Raw genomic sequence first — 20270 nt, 5'->3', positions numbered from 1 at the left:
ACCTACACCACCCGATGTCACAGGAAGGCCATAAAGATCATCAAGGACAACAACCACCCAAGCCACTGCCTGTTCACCCCGCTATCATCCAGAAGGCGAGGTCAGTACAGGTGCATCAAAGCAGGGACCGAGAGACTGAAAAACAGCTTCTATCTCAAGGCCATCAGACTGTTAAACAGCCACCACTAAAACATTTAGCGGCCGCTCCAACATACTGACTCAACTCCAGCCACTTTAAAAATGGGAATTGATGGAAATTATTGTAAAATGTACCACTAGCCACTTTAAACAATGCCACTTAATATAATGTTTACATACCTACATTACCCACTCATATGTATATACTGTACTCTATATCATCTACTGCATCTTGCATCTTTATGTAATACATGTACCACTAGCCACTTTAAACTATGCCACTTTATGTTTACATACCCTACAGTACTCATCTCATATGTAATATACGTACTCTATACCATCTACTGCATCTTGCCTATGCCGTTCGTACCACCACTCATTCATATATCTTATTGTACAGTATTCTTTATCCCTTTACACTTGTGTGTGTATAAGGTAGTAGTTGTGGAATTGTTAGGTTAGATTACTTGTTGGTTATTACTGCATTGTCGGAACTAGAAGCACAAGCATTTCGCTACACTCGCATTAACATCTGCTAACCATGTGTATGTGACWAATAAAATTTGATTTGATTTGATTTAAAGCTTGTGCTTCTAGTTCCGACCATGCAGTAATATCCAACAAGTAATCTAACAATCTAACAACTTAACACCATGAAACAAAATAACATGCATGCAACTCAGTATATACTTAAATCTGGTAAAATATTTCAACAAATTATTCAGTTGATGTATGGACACACAAAGGCAGGGTTATGTGGAGGCCTCTGCAGCCACAAGTTCTTTTTTTTCTTTCTTTTTTTTAAAACTTGAGGTGCATTCAATGGTAAGTCTGTGTGTAGCTGACAGAGACATATGATCTTGCCATTCCAATTGCCTTAGGTTGGTGGTGAGATTGTTCAAGCTGCACAACATGTGACCACTCATGTGCTAACAACATTGCTCACTAAAGCACACAGAGCACCTGACCGACCACACTGCACAGCACTGAAAGATACCAACACAGAACACTGGCTTAGACAAAGCCCACACAAACCTGATTGAAACTAGCTGTACGGTTATAGTGAGTGAAATAAAAACTTTTCCTCAATTTGAGAGTTGTGTAAAAGAATGTTTCTGGAGACACATTAAACTGAAGAGTAATTCAACTGTTCCCTTTCAGTCAGTCAACTTCATGCACTAGCTCCCTCCACTGAAGAACATTAGAATCACGCCTAACAAGGCCAATGAACACAGTGCCTCACCGGAATAGTTATAAACCCAAGACACAGATTAATTCCTTAAATTCTTCCGCTCTTCATTTCGATCTGAACAGAACATTTTCACGCATTCTTTAAAATAAACATGGAAATGCGAACTGTCCCACTTAAGGAGGGCCTGCCCATCCTTCTGGGCATTGTGTGTTCAAGCCTGGTAACTGGTTTTGTGAGTTTCCTGATTCATTTGTTAGTTATTCTTCTGCCGGTTTAGCCTAGCTAACTGAATGATGCTGCGTTTAGACGAGGGACACAAAAAACATCATACCAGCCAGCATAGCGGGACAAGAAAGCAAGAAAGATGGTTACAGCAAAAGCAAGCCAGCACAACGGTATGTGGCACTATGGTGATTTCAGTAAACAATCAGTGCAAATCAACATCCGGAAGACAACAACGCTATGGCATACGACAAAAGTTGAAATATTTTAACTTTGGCGGCAAGTCCCGTCTACCGTGGCGGCTGACTTCATTCACCGCCAGCCTCAACGGCATATACCGTCATGCTCTCACTCAAAACAATAACATCCAGTTTGCCGTCTACCGTGTACCATGTAAACGCGGTATGAGTAAAATGGCTAACACAACCAAAATGACAAAGGCTAACAAGCTGGGTTCGGGTTCAAAGACCCGTACCTCGGCTGAGTCAGTTACGGAACGCGGGAATTAATTATAGATTTTGATCCGATAAAATGCCTTGTCACAGTACCGTTTGCTAGCCGATGTCACCCATGCGGCTTCTTAGTCTTGATAAGCCAGTAGACCAGAGGTGTCTGTTTGTGTGACCAATTTTGTCTGTTTTGCTAATCCGGCTTGTGGTAGAGCGCTTTCTAAGCAGCGTCTCTCCCACTGGCTTGTGGAGGCTATTTCTCAGGCATATGACAGCAAAAGGCAAAAATGACCGAATGGTGTACGCGCCCACTCCACCATGGGTCTGGCAGCTTCTTGGGCATTGCTTAAAGGGTTGCATGTAGGAGATATTTGTGCTGCGGCGAGTTGGGTATCACCACACACTTTTGTGATGTTCTATCGCTCGGATGTCACTGCCCTAAGTGTAGACCACAGTGTGCTTACAGCTGGAGCAGGAGTGGGTCATTAGGCAGCACGCAGATTACACAATACCCAAGTACCGCAGGTTTTCCTGTCGGGTTGGGACTTTGGGTGGTCTGCCATGGGCCATTTCATTTGGTGTCTGCTGGGGTCAGCTTGGGGCGACCCCAGTAGACACCATAGTTGTGTTGTATCGAGTTGACCGACTGAAAGGGAACGTGCAGTTATGACTAACTACGGTTCCCTAAAGGAGGGAAACAAGGTACAACACCTGGTCGGGTCTGGGCTTGGTGAAGAGCAGAGCTGAATTAAAGGAATGAATACGTGCCTCAGGTTTATCACCTGTGGAAAGCGGAGATTCTGGTGAGGCACAGTGTTCATTGGCCTTGTCAGGCGTGATTCTAATCTTCTTCAGTAGAGGGTGCCAGAGCATGAACTCCCCATCGCTGTGTTGTACCTCATTTCCTTCCTCCAGGCAACAATAGTTATAGTCACAACTGTACGTTTCTAGCATGGCTTCCTTCAGTTACAGTATTACCATTTACACACACACTTGACTTGATGCCATTGAAATGAAGGCAAACAAATGATTAATTCTCGGCACATGAAATGTAACTCTAGGTTGCTCTCGAGAACCCAAAAGGGGCTTCACAGCTTCCTCTTCGGTTCTCAGCTGAAGCTAAGGACCAAAGCTGGTTCCATGTGAACTACAATCCTGACACTCTGTTTAAAAGTTTGGAAATATTAATAATCCTTACTTGCAATATGATGTTGGAAACATAAAGCCCTCTACTTTCACATCACATCAAAATAATGTAACACTGTTGCAACTGACAGTACTTTTTAGTTGCAAACCTATTTTTGTCCTTCTTCCGTTACACACAGGCATTCGGAGATGCTTCGATAGCTAATTAGAACAGGTGGTCGCCTCTGTCTTCTGTAAACAAGCACTGTAACATGGTAATTGTCCCAGACTAGCTACAGAGTTGTAACAGGATATGTGATGCTCCACTACCTGTTAAAGTTTAGCTAGTGTAAAGCCTCGGAAGGAATTTTTCTAACCTCTTCTTGGCGCTACTTTCTTCCTTTTCGATTCAGAAGAAAAGTGTCTCTTCTAAAAGTCTGTGTCCAGTTGCAGGTGGTTCTCCAAAAACTAGAGAATATATAAATCCACATTTTGCACCGAGTGAGGAGTTTCCTCAACATTTTACTTGCCAGACATCTTGCATTTCTCAATATCTTTGCAGGAACTAGTCGTTTCGATGTGACCTGGCCGCGGGCATGTGTAGAAGTAGATGACAAAGCGTCACACAGTGTGATCAAAACAAAGATCTTCACACATGCAAGAGGCATTTCTCAGTCGATACAAAACGTGGATGTAATATCTTTCTGAATATTCTCAGTTTTTTGGAGAACCACCTGCAACTGGACATTTAGAAGAGACAGGTAAGTTGAAAAATTCCTCCCAGCAGTTTACATTAGCTAAGCTAAAACGGGTAATGGAGCATCACATATCCCGTTACAATTCTGTAGCTAGGCCCAGAGTTAGTTCTGGGATACATATTGCCTGGAAAAACTCCAGGTCTTGACCAAAGGTTGGTCCACTCTGGGATCAGAGAGCAGAGTGGAAGACTGATAAACCCCTGAGGAATGTCAGGAATTTTAACATAATCAGGAGTCAACAGGACTTTCCAAAAGTAACCTTTCTAGAAAACATAAAATGTTGTTTGATTATTGGAATGGTGTTGAGTAGGAAAGTTTCATAATTTTTTTCTTAGGGGGTAGATCAGCTTTAACCCTCCTGTTGTGTTTGTTTCATGTTAATTAATTCTGTGTTCCCGGTACAAAATGACCGCCCCATTATAGCTGATTATAAATCCATAATATTACATACAGTGGGGAGAACAAGTATTTGACACACTGCCGATTTTGCAGGTTTTCCTACTTACAAAGCATGTAGAGGTCTGTAATTTTTATCATAGGTACACGTCAACTGTGAGAGACGGAATCTAAAACAAAAATCCTGAAAATCACATTGTATGATTTTTAAGTAATTAATTTGCTTTTTATTGCATGACATAAGTATTTGATCACCTACCAACCAGTAAGAATTCCAGCTCTCACAGACCTGTATATTATCACCTAATGTTGTGTTAGATCTTTTTATCAACTTAAGATCTAGTGAACATTACAAGTTTTGAACTTCTATTTGCTATTTATGGCCTGTAGGCCTCATTGACCGGAGCTCATACAACTAGTTTTTTGAGTAAAAAATGCATAATGTATGGATTATTTTGACTATAACAAATACTCAGATGAAACATATTGTGCTATTTATCACAGACTACTTTGTGTCAAAGTGTATTTTGTGTGTTCAGATGCTCTGTGTGGACAAAGTCATGGAACCTTATGACAATCAGATTAAATGAAGTACATTGGGAGGCGCACAATTGAGCCAGCATCATCCGGGTTAGGGTTTGGCCGAGGTAGGCCGTCATTGTAAATAAGAATCTATTCTTAACTGACTTGCCTAGTTAAATAAAAGGTTAAATAAAATAAAAAACTAGTGAACAACCACACCTAGGCTTCTACTTCCAGCTCATACAATCTATATACATTTTATAGGCTCAGTCTATTTTATAATAGTTATATTTTGTTTTTTTTACTCCTGTCCTTCCTCTAACCTCAACCCCTCCCATGTATTTCTTTCACAAAAGTTCAGAACCTACATACGTTTTACGGACACAGTTAGTTATCTTGTTATTATTGCCAACCTTCAGCTCCATTCAACCTCTCCCATCTATCTCTTAACATCATCCATATTGGATTTTCATTTGCCATATTTTTGTCAACTGTGCTGTTTCACAAAAGTTCTGAACCTTTCTATTCTCATAATTTCTACAGGTTGTAAATTAAAAATATATATTTTTGCTAAATGTATTATTAATCGATTGACTATGACTTTTCAGATCACCCACTAGTGCTATCTGCAGAGTTTGTATGAAAGTCTTAATGAGATAATAATGAAACTACACGGTCTCACTAGCTAGGTTCCCATCCARTTGGTGACAGATTTTCACCAGTAGTGTTTCCACCAAATGGATTTGATGCATATAAAAATCAGTGYGCGATGAAGTGATACACACAAAATCAGTGGGTGATGACGTAGTGCACACAAAATGTACTTTTTCAATTAAATGTTCATGTAAAATCTAAAATTCTATTTGTTTCCATTGTATTTTCAACTATACCTATAGTTTTGTCACAAAAACTACTGCGTTAAATAGAAAATGTGCCTACTCTGGTCTTGGCACCTGCGCTCTAATCAACAGCTCCCAAATACAGTGTGAGAAGTCTGTATGGAGGGGCTAAACTACATGATGAGATTATTATGGATATGAACAAGAATATTTTTATTTGTCAAACGGCAATCAAACATTGATCATCATGTCACCAGAATAAGACCCTCGATATTTATTGGAATGGAGCATCAAGATCACCGTGCACTTTCACCACCCTGTGAAGTTCATAATTTATTTCATCTGTAGCATAATAAACTGCACTGTTTTCCCGAGTCATAGTGGAATGACCACACACCATATCATCATGTGACTCCAAGATTAGTTCGATATGATGGTTGTTATATCAATATAAAGGCGTTTCCACTACCATTTCTTGCATAATTAATTTTACCGGCACAAAAAGATCACACCAGGTTAAATGAACAAATTCATTATCTGTCGGCATTTATAAAATTGTACCAAAACGTCCGGTTTCCATCACAGCTGACGTGATTTTTTTGCATATGGTATGACTTTACTCGCATAAAAACAATGAATGGAAATGTGGTTACTGTAACCTGAGAGAGCAAGAAGAGGGAGCGTCATTCAATCATTATTTACCATTTCAAATAGAATGATCAAATCAAATTTATTTATATAGCCCTTCTTACATCAGCTGATATCTCAAAGTGCTGTACAGAAACCCAGCCTAAAACCCCAAACAGCAAGCAATGCAGGTGTAGAAGCACGGTGGCTAGGAAAAACTCCCTAGAAAGGCCAAAACCAGGAACCAGGCTATGAGGGGTGGCCAGTCCTCTTCTGGCTGTGCCGGGTGGAGATTATAACAGAACATGGCCAAGATGTTCAAATGTTCATAATGACCAGCATGGTCAAATAATAATAATCACAGTAGTTGTCGAGGGGGCAGCAAGTCAGCACCTCAGGAGTACATGTCAGTTGGCTTTTCATAGCCGATCATTAAGAGTATCTCTACCGCTCCTGCTGTCTCTAGAGAGTTGAAAACAGCAGGTCTGGGACAGGTAGCACGTCCGGTGAACAGGTCAGGGTTCCATAGCCGCAGGCAGAACAGTTGAAACTGGAGCAGCAGCACGGCCAGGTGGACTGGGGACAGCAAGGAGTCATCATATGTCATGTAGTCCTGAGGCATGGTCCTAGGGCTCAGGTCCTCCGAGAGAGAGAAAGAAAGAGAGAATTAGAGAGAGCATACTTAAATTCACACAGGACATCGGATAAGACAGGAGAAGTACTCCAGATATAACAAACTGACCCTAGCCCCAGACACAAACTACTGCAGCATAAATACTGGAGGCTGAGAAGGAGGGGTCAGGAGACACTGTGGCCCCATCCGATGATACCCCCGGCACACGCGCACCAACCCAAAGGGGGGGCGCCAACCCAGACAGGAAGATCACATCAGTGACTCAACCCACTCAAGTGACGCACCCCTCCTAGCGACGGCATGAAAGAGCACCAGTAAGCCAGTGACTCAGCCCCTGTAATAGGGTTAGAGGCAGAGAATCCCAGTGGAGAGAGGGGAACCGGCCAGGCAGWGACAGCAAGGGCGGTTCGTTGCTCCAGAGCCTTTCCGTTCATCTTCACACTCCTGGGCCAGACTACACTCAATCATATGACCCACTGAAGAGATGAATCTTCAGTAAAGACTTAAAGGTTGAGACTAAGTCTGCGTCTCTCACATGGGTAGGCAGACCATTCCATAAAAATGGAGCTCTATAGGAGAAAGCCCTGCCTCCAGCTGTTTGCTTAGAAATTCTAGGGACAATTAGGAGGCCTGCGTCTTGTGACCGTAGCGTACGTGTAGGTATGTACGGCAGGACCAAATCGGAAAGATAGGTAGGAGCAAGCCCATGTAATGCTTTGTAGGTTAGCAGTAAAACCTTGAAATCAGCCCTTACCTTAACAGGAAGCCAGTGTAGGGAGGCTAGCACTGGTGTAATATGATCAAATATTTTGGTTCTAGTCAGGATTCTAGCAGCCGTATTTAGCACTAACTGAAGTTTATTTAGTGCTTTATCCAGGTAGCCGGAAAGTAGAGCATTGCAGTAGTCTAACCTAGAAGTAACAAAAGCATGGATACATTTTTCTTCATCATTTTTGGACAGAAAGTTTCTGATTTTTGCAATGTTACGTAGATGGAAAAAAGCTGTCCTTGAAACAGTCTTGATATGTTCGTCAAAAGAGAGATCAGGGTCCAGAGTAACGCCGAGGTCCTTCACAGTTTTATTTGAGACGACTGTACAACGATCAAGATTAATTGTCAGATTCAACAGAAGATCTCTTTGTTTCTTGGGACCTAGAACAAGCATCTCTGTTTTGTCCGAGTTTAAAAGTAGAAAGTTTGCAGCCATCCACTTCCTTATGTCTGAAACACAGGCTTCTAGCAAGGGCAATTTTGGGGCTTCACCATATTTCATTGAAATGTACAGCTGTGTGTCATCCACATAGCAGTGAAAGTTAAGATGTTTTCGAATGACATCCCCAAGAGGTAAAATATATAGTGAAAACAATAGTGGTCCCAAAACGGAACCTTGAGGAACACCGAAATGTACAGTTGATTTGTCAGAGGACAAACCATTCACAGAGACAAACTGATATCTTTCCGACAGATAAGATCTAAACCAGGCCAGAACTTGTCCGTATAGACCAATTTGGGTTTCCAATCTCTCCAAAAGAATGTGGTGATTGATGGTATCAAAGGCAGCACTAAGGTCTAGGAGCACGAGGACAGATGCAGAGCCTCGGTCTGACGCCTTTAAAAGGTAATTTACCACCTCCACAAGTGCAGTCTCAGTGCTATGATGGGGTCTAAAACCAGACTGAAGCATTTCGTATATATTGTTTGTCTTCAGGAAGGCAGTGAGTTGCTGCGCAACAGCTTTTTCAAAATGTTTTGAGAGGAATGGAAGATTCGATATAGGCCGATCGTTTTTTATATTTTCTGGGTCAAGGTTTGGCTTTTTCAAGAGAGGCTTTATTACTGCCACTTTTAGTGAGTTTGGTACACATCCAGTGGATAGAGAGACGTTTATTATGTTCAGCATAAGAGGGCTGAGCACAGGAAGCGGCTCTTTCAGTAGTTTAGTTGGAATAGGGTCCAGTATGCAGCTTGAAGGTTTAGAGGCCATGATTATTTTCATCATTGTGTCAAGAGATATAGTACTAAAACACTTAAGTGTCTCTCTTGATCCTAGGTCCTGGCAGTTGTGCAGACTCAGGACAGCTGAGCTTTGGAGGAATACGCAGATTTAAAGAGGAGTCCGTAATTTGCTTTCTAATGATCATGATCTTTTCCTCAAAGAAGTTCATGAATTTATTACTGCTGAAGTGAAAGCCATCCTCACTTGGGGAATGCTGCTTTTTAGTTAGCTTTGCGACAGTATAAAAAAGAAATTGTTCTTATTTTCCTCAATTAAGTTGGAAAAATAGGATGATCGAGCAGCAGTGAGGGCTCTTCGATACTGCACGGTACTGTCTTTCCAAGCTAGTCGGAAGACTTCCAGTTTGGTGTGGCGTCATTATGTATGACTGTGACAGTGAGTAGGTCCAGAGACATGTTGGACAAAACCCACTGAGTCGATGATGGCTTCAAAAGCCTTTTGGAGTGGGTCTGTGGTCTTTTCCATGTGAATATTAAAATCACAAAAAATTAGAATATTATCTGCTATGACTACAAGGTCCGATAGGAATTCAGGGAACTCAGTGAGAAACGCTGTATATGGCCCAGGAGGCCTGTAAACAGTAGCTATAAAAAGTGATTGAGTAGGCTGCATAGATTTCATGACTAGAAGCTCAAAAGACGAAAAATTAAATGTTAGCAACACCACCGCCTTTGCGGGATGCACGGGGGATATGGTCACTACTCACTAGTGTAACCAGGAGGTGAGGCCTCATTTAACACAGTAAATTCATCAGGCTTAAGCCATGTTTCAGTCAGGCCAATCACATCAAGATTATGATCAGTGATTAGTTCATTGACTATAACTGCCTTTGAAGTGTGATGACATACGCATCAGCCAAATGTAGGACACGGAGTTGACAGGCTTCAAATAAGAGTATATTGTTAGCTACTTAATTTAATTTAAATAATTTACAAATCTCTGGAGGGAAGATCAACATTTGAATATCAACTGAAGGCGGGCGATTGTAAGCGCCTCAGAAAAACGCGACTGCCAGAGAAGCTTTCCTAAAGCTAAAATTCCATGTTCCACCCATTCTGCGTTTGTTTCTGTGCTGAATGGGCGTGTCAGTCATATTATTATTAAACGATTTTAACCATTGGGCTGTCAGTGATTGGTCGTATATTGAAAAGTTTCGCGTCGCTGTCGTTCTTCCGGGGCGGGGCATACACAACGCGGGACCTGTTACTTTTGTTTTGAGTGGAAAGTGTTACTATTATAGAGTTACAACCGGCTCAACTGATCCTTTTTATTTATTGTGGGATTTTATTTTTTACAGTCTATGGATAATCCTGATGTGTTCCCGCTACAAGTTGTTTCCCCCCCACAGAATTTACTTAGTTCGCATGCTTACGTTAGTTTGAAGTTGAGCTAGCGTTAACGGTTTTCTTTGTTTTAAAAAATCACAACGGTTTGAATCGTTAGCCAAACAGAACTCGTGTGACATGGAATTATTCCAGAAAGTGGAAAAGATTGGAGAAGGGACGTACGGGGTGGTGTACAAGGCAAAGAACAAAGTCACGGGAGAGACTGTTGCCCTCAAGAAAATCAGACTAGACACGTAAGTGGTGTCTGACTGAAAATTACCTGGCTACCTAAGTGTCTTTAGCCATCTAACGTTAATTGTAGCCCGGTCAAGCAGCTGACTGACTCCTCACAGTAAAATTAGTCCGGATGTGACTATGCTTTCCATTTCYACAGTTGCTTGCTAGCTAATCTTGGTAACTATGTCGCTACTCTAGCTAGTTATTGACCTGAATTGATAACCAGTGAGTCTTGAAAGTAGGTAACGTAAGTATAGTTAATAACTAGCGAACTCTAAGCTTGCTAGTTGCCTGGAAACCCGACGTTACATTTACATTGAATTCTACATCGGGCTGAAATTTGCGTTTGAATCAGGGTTCTACTAGCCAGAACGTGGAGTAAAATGATATTAACATAGCTACTTTACCGGTTGATCTTTTTGGCGGTGGGAATGTGAGTCAAACGTCGAGTTTCCAGGCTGGCTAGCTATATAGCTTTGTATGACAAACAAGTCACTGTAATGACAGCTACTGGCACTTAACTAGGAAAGTCAGTTAAGAACAAATTCGTATTTACAATGACGGTCTACCAAAAGGCCTGCGGGGACGGGGGCCTGGGATTAAAAAGATAAATACAATATAAATGGACATCTCATAAAAAGATTCAATATATATATATATATATATAAAATTTTATTTATTTTTTTATGTCAAATTACAATCAAACAAGAATATTGGATTTCTAGTAAAAATATATTTAATTTGTGGACATATTTCAAGTATTAGTTTTTCTGTATATAACATTTACCAGAGAGAATGAAGAAATGAACGACTAATTCAGTAGTTTTGTTTTCATTTATATAATAACATCTTTCATTGAAAATACGGGTCTTATTTGGTATTTTATTAGGATCCCCATTAGCTGTTGCAAAAGCAGCAGCTACTCTTCCTGGGGTCCACATGAAACATGACACAATACAGAACATCAATAGACAAGGACAGAACTACATAAAAAAAAAACGTAAAGCCACACACAGCCTACAAATCAATGCATACACACAAACTATCTAGGTCAAATAGGGGAGAGGCGGTGTGTCGTGAGGTGTTGCTTTAACTGTTTTTTTTTTTAAACCAGGTTTGGTGTTTGTTTGAGCAATATGAGATGGAAGTTCCATGCAATAAGGGGTCTATATAATACTGTACGCATTCTTGAATTGTTCTGAATTTGGGGACTGAAAAGACCCCTGGTGGCATGTCTGGTATTATTAATTAAATAAAAAATGAATTGTCTCGCTCCAAAATAACTGTCACATTCAAAGTGTATAATAGTTTTCCCTTATCACAGAAGAGGCATATGTCCTCTAAGTCCTTGAATTTAAGCAAGTTATTGCAATCCCATTGGAATCACATCTAGACTGAACAAAAATATAAATGCAACAATTTCAAAAAAAATCTTGAGTTACAGTTCATATGAAGAAATCAGTCAATTGAAATGAATTCATTGGGCCCTAATCTAGCTATGGGCCTCCAGATTTCATCACGGGGCCTCCCGAGTGGCACAGCGGTCTAAGGCACTGAGGCGTCACTACAGATCTGGATTCGATCCCAAGCTGTGTCGCAGCGGTCCGTGACCGGGAGACCCATGAGGYGGTGCACAATTGGCCCAGCGTCGTCCGGGTTAGGGGAGGGTTTGGCTGGCTGGGATGTCCTTGTCCCATCGCACTCTAGCGACTCCTGTGGCGGGCCCAGGTGCATGCATGCTGACACGGTCGCCAGTTGTACAGTGTTTCCTCCGACACATTGGTGCGGCTGGCTTCCGGGTTAAGCGAGTAGTGTCTCATGAAGCAGTGTGGCCTGGCAGGGTCGTGTTTTGGAGGACGACCTTGCCGACCTTCGCCTCTCCCGAGTCCRTACGGGAGTTGCACTGATGGGACAAGACTGTAACTACCAATTGGATATCATGAAATTGGGGCGAAAAAGTAATACAAATAAGAATACAGCATTTTTATGCATTCAAATTGCCATCGATAAAGAGTAATTGTGTTCGTTGTCCGTAGCTTATGCCTGGCCATACGATAACCCCACTGCCGCCATGGGGCACTGTTCAAAGTTGACATCGGCAAACCGCTTTCCCACATGACGCCATACACATGGTCTGCGGTTGTGATGCATTGCCAAACTCTCTAAAATGACATTGGAGGCGGCTTATGGTAGAGAAATGAACATTCAATTCTCTGGCAACAGCTCTGGTGGACATTACTGTAGTCACCATGCCAATTGCAAGCGCTCTCAACTTGAGACATCCGTGGCATTGTGTTGTAACAACTGCACATTTTAGTGGCCTTTTATTGTCCCTAGCAGAAGCTGTACCTGTGTAATGATCATGCTGTAATCAGCTTCTTGATATGCCACACCTGTCAGGTGGATAGATTATCTTGGCAAGGGAGAAATGCTTCCTAACAGGGATGTAAACAAATTTGTGAACAATTTGAGAGAAATACGCTTTTGTGTGTATGGAACATTTCTGGTATCTTTTATTTCAACTCATGAAACATGGGATCAACACTTTACATGTTGTGTTTATATTTTTGTTCAGTGTAGATACATGTAAAAGGGGAGGGATTAACTGTGCACCATGTGTGACGCACCTGGCTTTCCCACTGTCAGCAGCCAGTATACACATTACACAATCTTGGATGGGCATTTTCTTCTTCTTCATCTTCTTTAGAGTTTAACGGCGGTTGGCAACCAATATGTTGCATTACTGCCGCCAACTGGATTATATTATAAATCCATTATACTTTGTGTTACAAAAGAGGAAAAACAAAAATGACACCCTTCCAACTAACCCTACGCTCATTAAAAACCCACTACCCCATTCCACTACTTTGACCCTTAGTGAAGCTTATACACTATATGACCAAATGTATGTGGACACCTGCTCATCGAACATCTCAATCCAAAATCATCGGCATTAATATGGAGTTGGTCCCCCCCCTTTGCAGCTATAACAGCCTCCACACTTCTGGGAAGGATTTCCACTAGATGTCGGAACATTGCTGCAGAGACTTGCTTCCATTCAGCCACAAGCACATTAGTGAGGTCAGGCAATGGTGATGGCCGATTAGGCCTGGCTCGCAGTCTGCGTTCTAATTCATTCCAAAGGTGTTCGATGGGGTTGAGGTCAGAGCTCTGTGCAGGCCAGTCAAGTTCTTCCACACCGATCTCGACAAACCTTTTCTTTATGGACCTTGCTTTGTGCACGGGGGAATTGTCATGCTGAAACAGGAAAGGGCCTTCCCTAAACTGTTGCCACAGAGCAGGTAACGTCTCCTGGCATCCGCCAAGCCCAGATTCAGCCATCGGACTGCCAGATGGTGAAGCGTGATTCATCACTAGAGTCCAATGGTGGTGAGCTTTAAACCACTTCTGCCGAAGCTTGGCATTGTGCATGGTGATCTTAGGCTTGTGTGCGGCTGCTCGGCAATGGAAACCCATTTCATGAAGCTCCCGACGAATAGTACTTGTGCTGACRTTGCTTCCAAAGACAGTTTGAAACTCGATAGTGAGTTTCTATTATTGCTTAATTGCTTAATTATATCAAAGTAAACTTGGAGTCACGCAATGACATGTGGTCCTTCCACTACGACTTGTTGGGAAAGGATGCAGTTTATTAGGCTACAGATATAATCAATTATGATGAACTTCACAAGGTGGTGAAAGTGCAAGGTGATGAGCTTGATGCTCCTTTCCAATAGATATTAATGTTTTTATTCTGGTGACATGATAATCGATGCTTGAGGCCATTTGTCAAATAGTCTCGCTCTTTTGTCCATAATAATATTTTCATGTAGGCTATACATGCGCTCTAGCCAACAGCGCAAGTGCCAATACCAGACTATATAACACAACATATTTGTGAGAAAACCATCAGTAGAGTTGAAATTGCAATGGAAACCCATTTAATTTGTATTTTTTTTATTCTGGAATTTAACATCAAAAAGTATTTATGTGCACTATGTCATGATGCACAGCCTTTTATCTGCAACAAGTTAATTTGATGGAAACACATCACTGGTGGGAAAATGTGCATATCATTTTTATGTGGATTTTAGAATATTCACATAAATCTGTCACCAATTGGATGGAAACCTAGCTAGTGTCTGTGTGAGTAGTCACACAATATCCTCCCTTTAATGTCGTAGCTATATGCCTTTTTCTTAGGGAAACCGAGGGAGTACCAAGCACTGCCATCAGAGAGATATCGCTCCTCAAAGAGCTCAGCCACCCAAATATTGTCAAGTATGTACAATTGAGCTACTTGTTATGTTAAACATCAACTGTCTCTGTTAAATTGTGCTTACATTGACATCTCTATGTACTTTCACACCGACAGGCTCTGTGATGTCATCCACACAGAGAACAAACTGTACCTGGTTTTTGAGTTCCTTCATCAGGACCTTAAGAAGTTCATGGACTCCTCGGTCTCTGGTATCTCTCTGCCACTTGTCAAGGTATGCACAGACTGCACATCCAACGTGTTCAGACTGGGGGGGAGGCTTATAAATAAGTGATATACCCCCCAATGTCTGTCAATGCTACATATATTTTGTCACATTTTTTTATGAAAACAATATGGAAACCTACGAGGTTGTCTGACTGTGTGTCTCTCTTAAGCTAATTAGGTGTGTCTGTTTTGTGTGTGTGTGTGCGCAGAGTTACCTGTTCCAGCTGCTGCAGGGCCTGGCCTTCTGTCACTCCCACAGGGTTCTCCATCGGGACCTGAAGCCCCAGAACCTGCTCATTAACGCCCAGGGGGAGATCAAGCTGGCTGACTTCGGCCTGGCTAGGGCCTTTGGGGTGCCTGTCCGCACCTACACTCATGAGGTGAAGCATACATACACCACACTGTAATTTGCTGTGCGGTTTTTAGTTGGCCAATGGCTAGCAACATGGGTCTTTAGTGTTTCACTTGTGTTATTCTTCTGTAAGCATCTCAAATGATTTCTGAACCCGTGATGGGGAAACTAACATTTTAGCATTTCTCAGGTGGTAACGCTATGGTACCGAGCTCCAGAAATTCTTTTGGGCTGCAAATACTACTCCACAGCGGTTGACATCTGGAGTTTGGGCTGTATCTTTGCTGAAATGGTAAATGTATTCTCTGGCTATACTATTTTGTAGCTTTAACGTTTATAAAGCATGGTCTCACTTCATGTCCAATTCTTCCTTCAGATCACCAGGAGGGCCTTGTTTCCAGGCGACTCAGAGATCGATCAGCTGTTCCGGATCTTCCGTACCCTGGGCACACCGGACGAGGTGGCCTGGCCAGGGGTCACTTCTATGCCTGACTACAAGCCCTCCTTCCCTAAGTGGGCCCGACAGGAGCTGTCCAAAGTGGTTCCCCCACTGGACGAGGATGGGAGAGAGCTGCTCAGGGTGAGAACCCTTTTATTATATATATATACAGTGGGGAGAACAAGTATTTGATACACTGACAATTTTGCAGGTTTTCCTACTTACAAAGCATGTAGAGGTCTGTAATTTTTATCATAGGTACACTTCAACTGTGAGAGAAGGAATCTAAAACAAAAATCCAGAAAATCACATTGTATGATTTTTAAGTAATTAATTTGCATTTTATTGCATGACATAAGTATTTGATCACCTACCAACCAGTAAGAATTTCGGCTCTCACAGACCTGTTAGTTTTTCTTTAAGAAGCCCTCCTGTTCTCCACTCATTACCTGTATTAACTGCACCTGTTTGAACTCGTTACCTGTATAAAAGACACCTGTCCACACACTCAATCAAACAGACTCTCACAGTTGAAGTGTACCTATGATAAAAATGACAGACCTCTACATGCTTTGTAAGTAGGAAAACCTGCAAAATCGGCAGTGTATCAAATACTTGTTCTCCCCACTGTATATATATATATATATATATATATATATATTATATATAATATATATATATATATATATATATATTTTGTATTTTACCCCCTTTTTCTCCCCAATTTCGATCTTGTCTCATCGCTGCAACTCCCCAACGGGCTCGGGAGGTGAAGGTTGAGTCATGCGTCCTCCGAAACATGACCCGCCAGACCGTGCTTCTTAACACCCGCCCGCTTAACCCGGAACCCAGCCACACCAATGTGTCGGAGGAAACACTGGGCCAGCCTGCAGGTGCCCGTCCCGCCACAAGTAGTCGCTAAAGCACGATGAGCCAAGTAAAGCCCCCCCGGCCAAACCCTCCCCTAACCCGGACGAATCTGGGCCAATTGTGCGCCACCCTATGGGACTCCCGATCATGGCCGGTTGTGATACAGCCTGTGACCTAATCCCGGTCTGTATGGACACCTCTAGCACTGCGATACAGTGCCTTAGACGGCTGAGCCACTCAGGAAGCCCAGGGTTAGAACTCTAACAACATTGACCACTTTTTAATTATGCTTTGGTATTAGGCTGGTACCAATAAGGTTAATAATAGGCAGACTACTGCACATCCAAAGCTGATTTGTGAAAGTGCTGGAGGCAWAACTGGAGAAACAGGAAAAAGCTTTGTCAGATGCAAATTTATTTTAATTATAGCTGAGCTTTCAATCAGTCCAACTCCATTAGAGCATGTCTCCACAAACAACAGTGGGACAGATAAGGCCACACTGCGAGCCAGAGGTAATTGCAGACACCTAGTGGCCCTTTAGATTACCACAGTCATAATATCAGATAGAAATACAGGATAGAACATGTTATAGATTTATTTCTACTAGAACAAAACACAGGGAATGTGGTGTTAGTAAGGAACCCAGACTCTCAAAGAAATCCGAAAGACGGCAAAAGGAAAATATATACAACACTATATACAAATGTAGAACCAGGGGAAATCTAATAAAACAACTAGGTTAAGGTAACCTGTCGGAAGTATTGGGCCACTAGGGGCATCATGAATACAGGACACCCTAATACCAGGGAGTGTGTGTGAAGCTAAGATGATGACAATGGGAATTACAACATGACCCTCATATCAAAACCCTCCTTAAGTCCTTACGGCTGTAGGGTGCCTAAAGTATAAATCCAGAAGTTCTCTCTGGCAGAGTTTACGGTCGTTTTCTTCTCTTTTATTAATAGGGTTAATAAAATATAATTAATTTTAATTTGTGCTCAGAGATTCACACTTTGTTTTCACATAGGCCTATGACACATGTAGTCGATATGTCCCTTTTTATGACGTATTTGTTCTTATTTTTCCAGCAAATGCTGAGCTATGACCCAAACAAGAGGATATCTGCCAAAAATGCCCTCGTCCATCGGTTTTTCCGTGATGTCACCATGCCAATGCCACACCTACGACTGTGACATGCAGACTGACAGGAACAATACATAGCCCAGGGTCTTTCCATGAGAGATACCTGAGCAGAAGGACTGCCCCAGCTCTTATCCACACCTGAATACTACAGTCCAGGAGATGGGAGAGATCACAGTGAAATATGGATGCCTTTCCAAAAATCATTCTAGCAGCCAAAAACCAGCATTTGTATAAATTGGATGTCCTGTGAGTTCTTTTTCTCTACAGCTATGAGTGCCTGTTATGTCACGGAGAATGAACTCTACAGTTGTTTCAGCATTTTATGTGTATTGAAAGGGTTAACTTGGTTTGTGTACATTTTAGTCATTTAGCGGATGCAAGCTCTTAATTTGTTCATTGCATAATTTATGATAAAAAGTTGATTAAATTCGTTTGAGCTTTATTGTGTGAAAATATATGAATATTACGAATTTGTCTTGTGTTATAACCTCACTGGCAGTAAATCTTTGGCAGATTTTGAATCTAGCCATGACATAGGAAATCGGAATAATTCTGCGTTCATAACCAAGTGGGAATTTACATTTACATTTAAGTCATTTAGCTGACGCTCTTATCCAGAGCGACTTACAAATTGGAAAGTTCATACATATTCATCCTGGTCCCCCCGTGGGGAATGAACCCACAACCCTAGCGTTGCAAGCGCCATGCTCTACCAACTGAGCCACACGGGACCACATACGACTGGTAAAAATCCACTAGCTATCATGCTTGTTTAAAAAAAAACATTCAGAAATTGGATCTGGGGACCCATGCCAAATCTTTTCAGTCTCCTGAGGGAGAAAAGGTGTTGTCATGCCCTCTTCACGACTGTCTTGGTGTGGTTGAACCATGATAGTTTGTTGGTGATGTGGACACAAAGGAACTTGAAACTCTCGACCCGCTCCACTACTGCCCCATCGATGTTAATAGGGGTGTGTTCGGCCTGCCTTTTCCTGTAGTCCACGATCAGCTCCTTTGTCTTGCTCACATTGAGGGAGAGGTTGTTGTCCTGGCACCACACTGCCAGGTCTCAGCTTATATGGAGGAGGTCAGTCTCATCATTGTTGGGGATCAGACCTACCACTGTGTCGTCAGCAAAGTTAATGATTGTGTTGGAGTTGTGTTTGGCCATACAGTCGTGGGTGAACAGAGTACAGGGTGGGACTAAGCACGCACCCCTGAGGGGCCCCAGTGTTGAGGATCAGCGTGGCAGATGTGTTGTTGCCTACCCTTATCACCTGGGGGTGGCCCGTCAGGAAGTCCAGGATCCAGTTGCAGAGGGAGGTGTTTAGTCCCAGAGTCCTTAGTTTAGTGATGAGCTTTATGGGCGCTATGGTGTTGAACGCTGAGCTGTAGTCAATGAACAGCATTCTCAGGATTTTTTTATAAGCGTCCGGATTAGCGTTCTGTAGCGTAGCATGGTTTAGATGCAGCTGCACAACATAGCTCTTAAAGGGGCAATGTCTTAACAGGGCAATGTTGTGTCCAATGGGGTAAATGCAGATGGACAAACCGCATGCTTCAGCCTAGGTACATTTTTATTGGCACTATGCTTCATCAGTTGGCCTGCAGGTCATAATGCCTATTGCTAAAAGCACATCTGATAATATAGACTATACACAGGCTATATGCATGGTACAATATGTTATTGGGCCTATTTCTGGAGGTGGAATTTATGTTTTAGATGGTGTCAACATTTTATTATCATTCATTTTGAAGTAGAATGTCCTTTTAAAAAGTCTCCAGACCTGAGCTTATCAGTCCTTCTGCATAAAAATTATCTCTGGGAGGATCCCGGACCCCCTACGCAAGGGGACTTGAGTTGGTCAAATTCGCTGTTTAATACATGTGCAAAATGATCCTCTTTCCCTAAAAGCATGATGGTCATGGCTTTTATTACATGAAAGGGGAGGTCAACTTAGCGATCTGAGATCGACTTAAGTTTCAGTCATGGGATTTTTGTGTTGTTGCTTTAACCCCTGTGAATGCATCCAACTGGTATTTACAACTTCACAACTGACAAATTCCCACTTTCCACTTGGTTATGAATGCAGCATAAGTCCGAATCCCAAATCAACTCCTTAACCCTATGCACTTGTGAGAGGATTTGATTGATTTATAAGCAATATGGCGAAACTTCCATGTAGTCTATCAGAAGGCGAGGTTATGATTATCATATTGCTTACATATATTGAATCCACTCAGATCTCCACAAATGCATTGGACCTAAATTAGATTTTGGGCTCGATCAAATATGTTCTATTATATTGAGAAGACAGTCGAGTGACGCTCTAACAATGGAAACGCGTGTCCTCAAATATGGATGGCAGGTGGGAGGAAGCAAGATCAGGTGGGACCATAGAGTACCACAGAATGAGTCATAATACCCATAAAACCTAGCGGTCAAACAGGGAAACGGTTCCAATTGTTTTTCCACCATTTTTTTCTATAGGGGATTTT

The 20270-nt window shown here is 42.0% G+C and overlaps 1 protein-coding gene and 1 long non-coding RNA gene across 2 annotated transcripts in view; both read left to right on the top strand.

The window, feature by feature from the left end:
• Window positions 1–4995, top strand: part of LOC139027965 (uncharacterized) — a 140291-nt gene extending 135296 nt beyond the window's left edge. The window contains exon 3 of the long non-coding RNA XR_011480091.1: window positions 4928–4995. This is a non-coding gene — a long non-coding RNA (uncharacterized lncRNA). The remainder of the gene's footprint in view (window positions 1–4927) is intronic.
• Window positions 4996–10092: 5097 nt separating this feature from the next.
• Window positions 10093–17910, top strand: LOC111965495 (cyclin-dependent kinase 2). Its single transcript, XM_023989670.2, has 7 exons — window positions 10093–10498; window positions 14685–14762; window positions 14857–14974; window positions 15177–15347; window positions 15510–15611; window positions 15696–15899; window positions 17717–17910. The coding sequence occupies exons 1-7, from the start codon at window positions 10383–10385 to the stop codon at window positions 17819–17821; spliced, it is 894 nt and encodes a 297-aa protein (XP_023845438.1). The 5' UTR covers window positions 10093–10382; the 3' UTR covers window positions 17822–17910.
• The last annotated feature ends 2360 nt before the right edge of the window (window positions 17911–20270 follow it).

Source organism: Salvelinus sp. IW2-2015, linkage group LG1 (genome assembly GCF_002910315.2).
Source record: "Salvelinus sp. IW2-2015 linkage group LG1, ASM291031v2, whole genome shotgun sequence".
NCBI classification, from domain to species: Eukaryota; Metazoa; Chordata; class Actinopteri; order Salmoniformes; family Salmonidae; genus Salvelinus; species Salvelinus sp. IW2-2015.
This window is presented reverse-complemented; position numbering and strand designations above follow the sequence as displayed.

Bases quoted from the DNA above. Each gene is read 5' to 3' on its own strand.
- LOC111965495 (XM_023989670.2), top strand. From the start codon at position 10,383: ATGGAATTATTCCAGAAAGTGGAAAAGATTGGAGAAGGGACGTACGGG. The intron at 14,763-14,856 runs GTATGTACAATT...TCACACCGACAG, and splicing joins AGCCACCCAAATATTGTCAA to GCTCTGTGATGTCATCCACA. The intron at 14,975-15,176 runs GTATGCACAGAC...GTGTGTGCGCAG, and splicing joins TCTCTCTGCCACTTGTCAAG to AGTTACCTGTTCCAGCTGCT.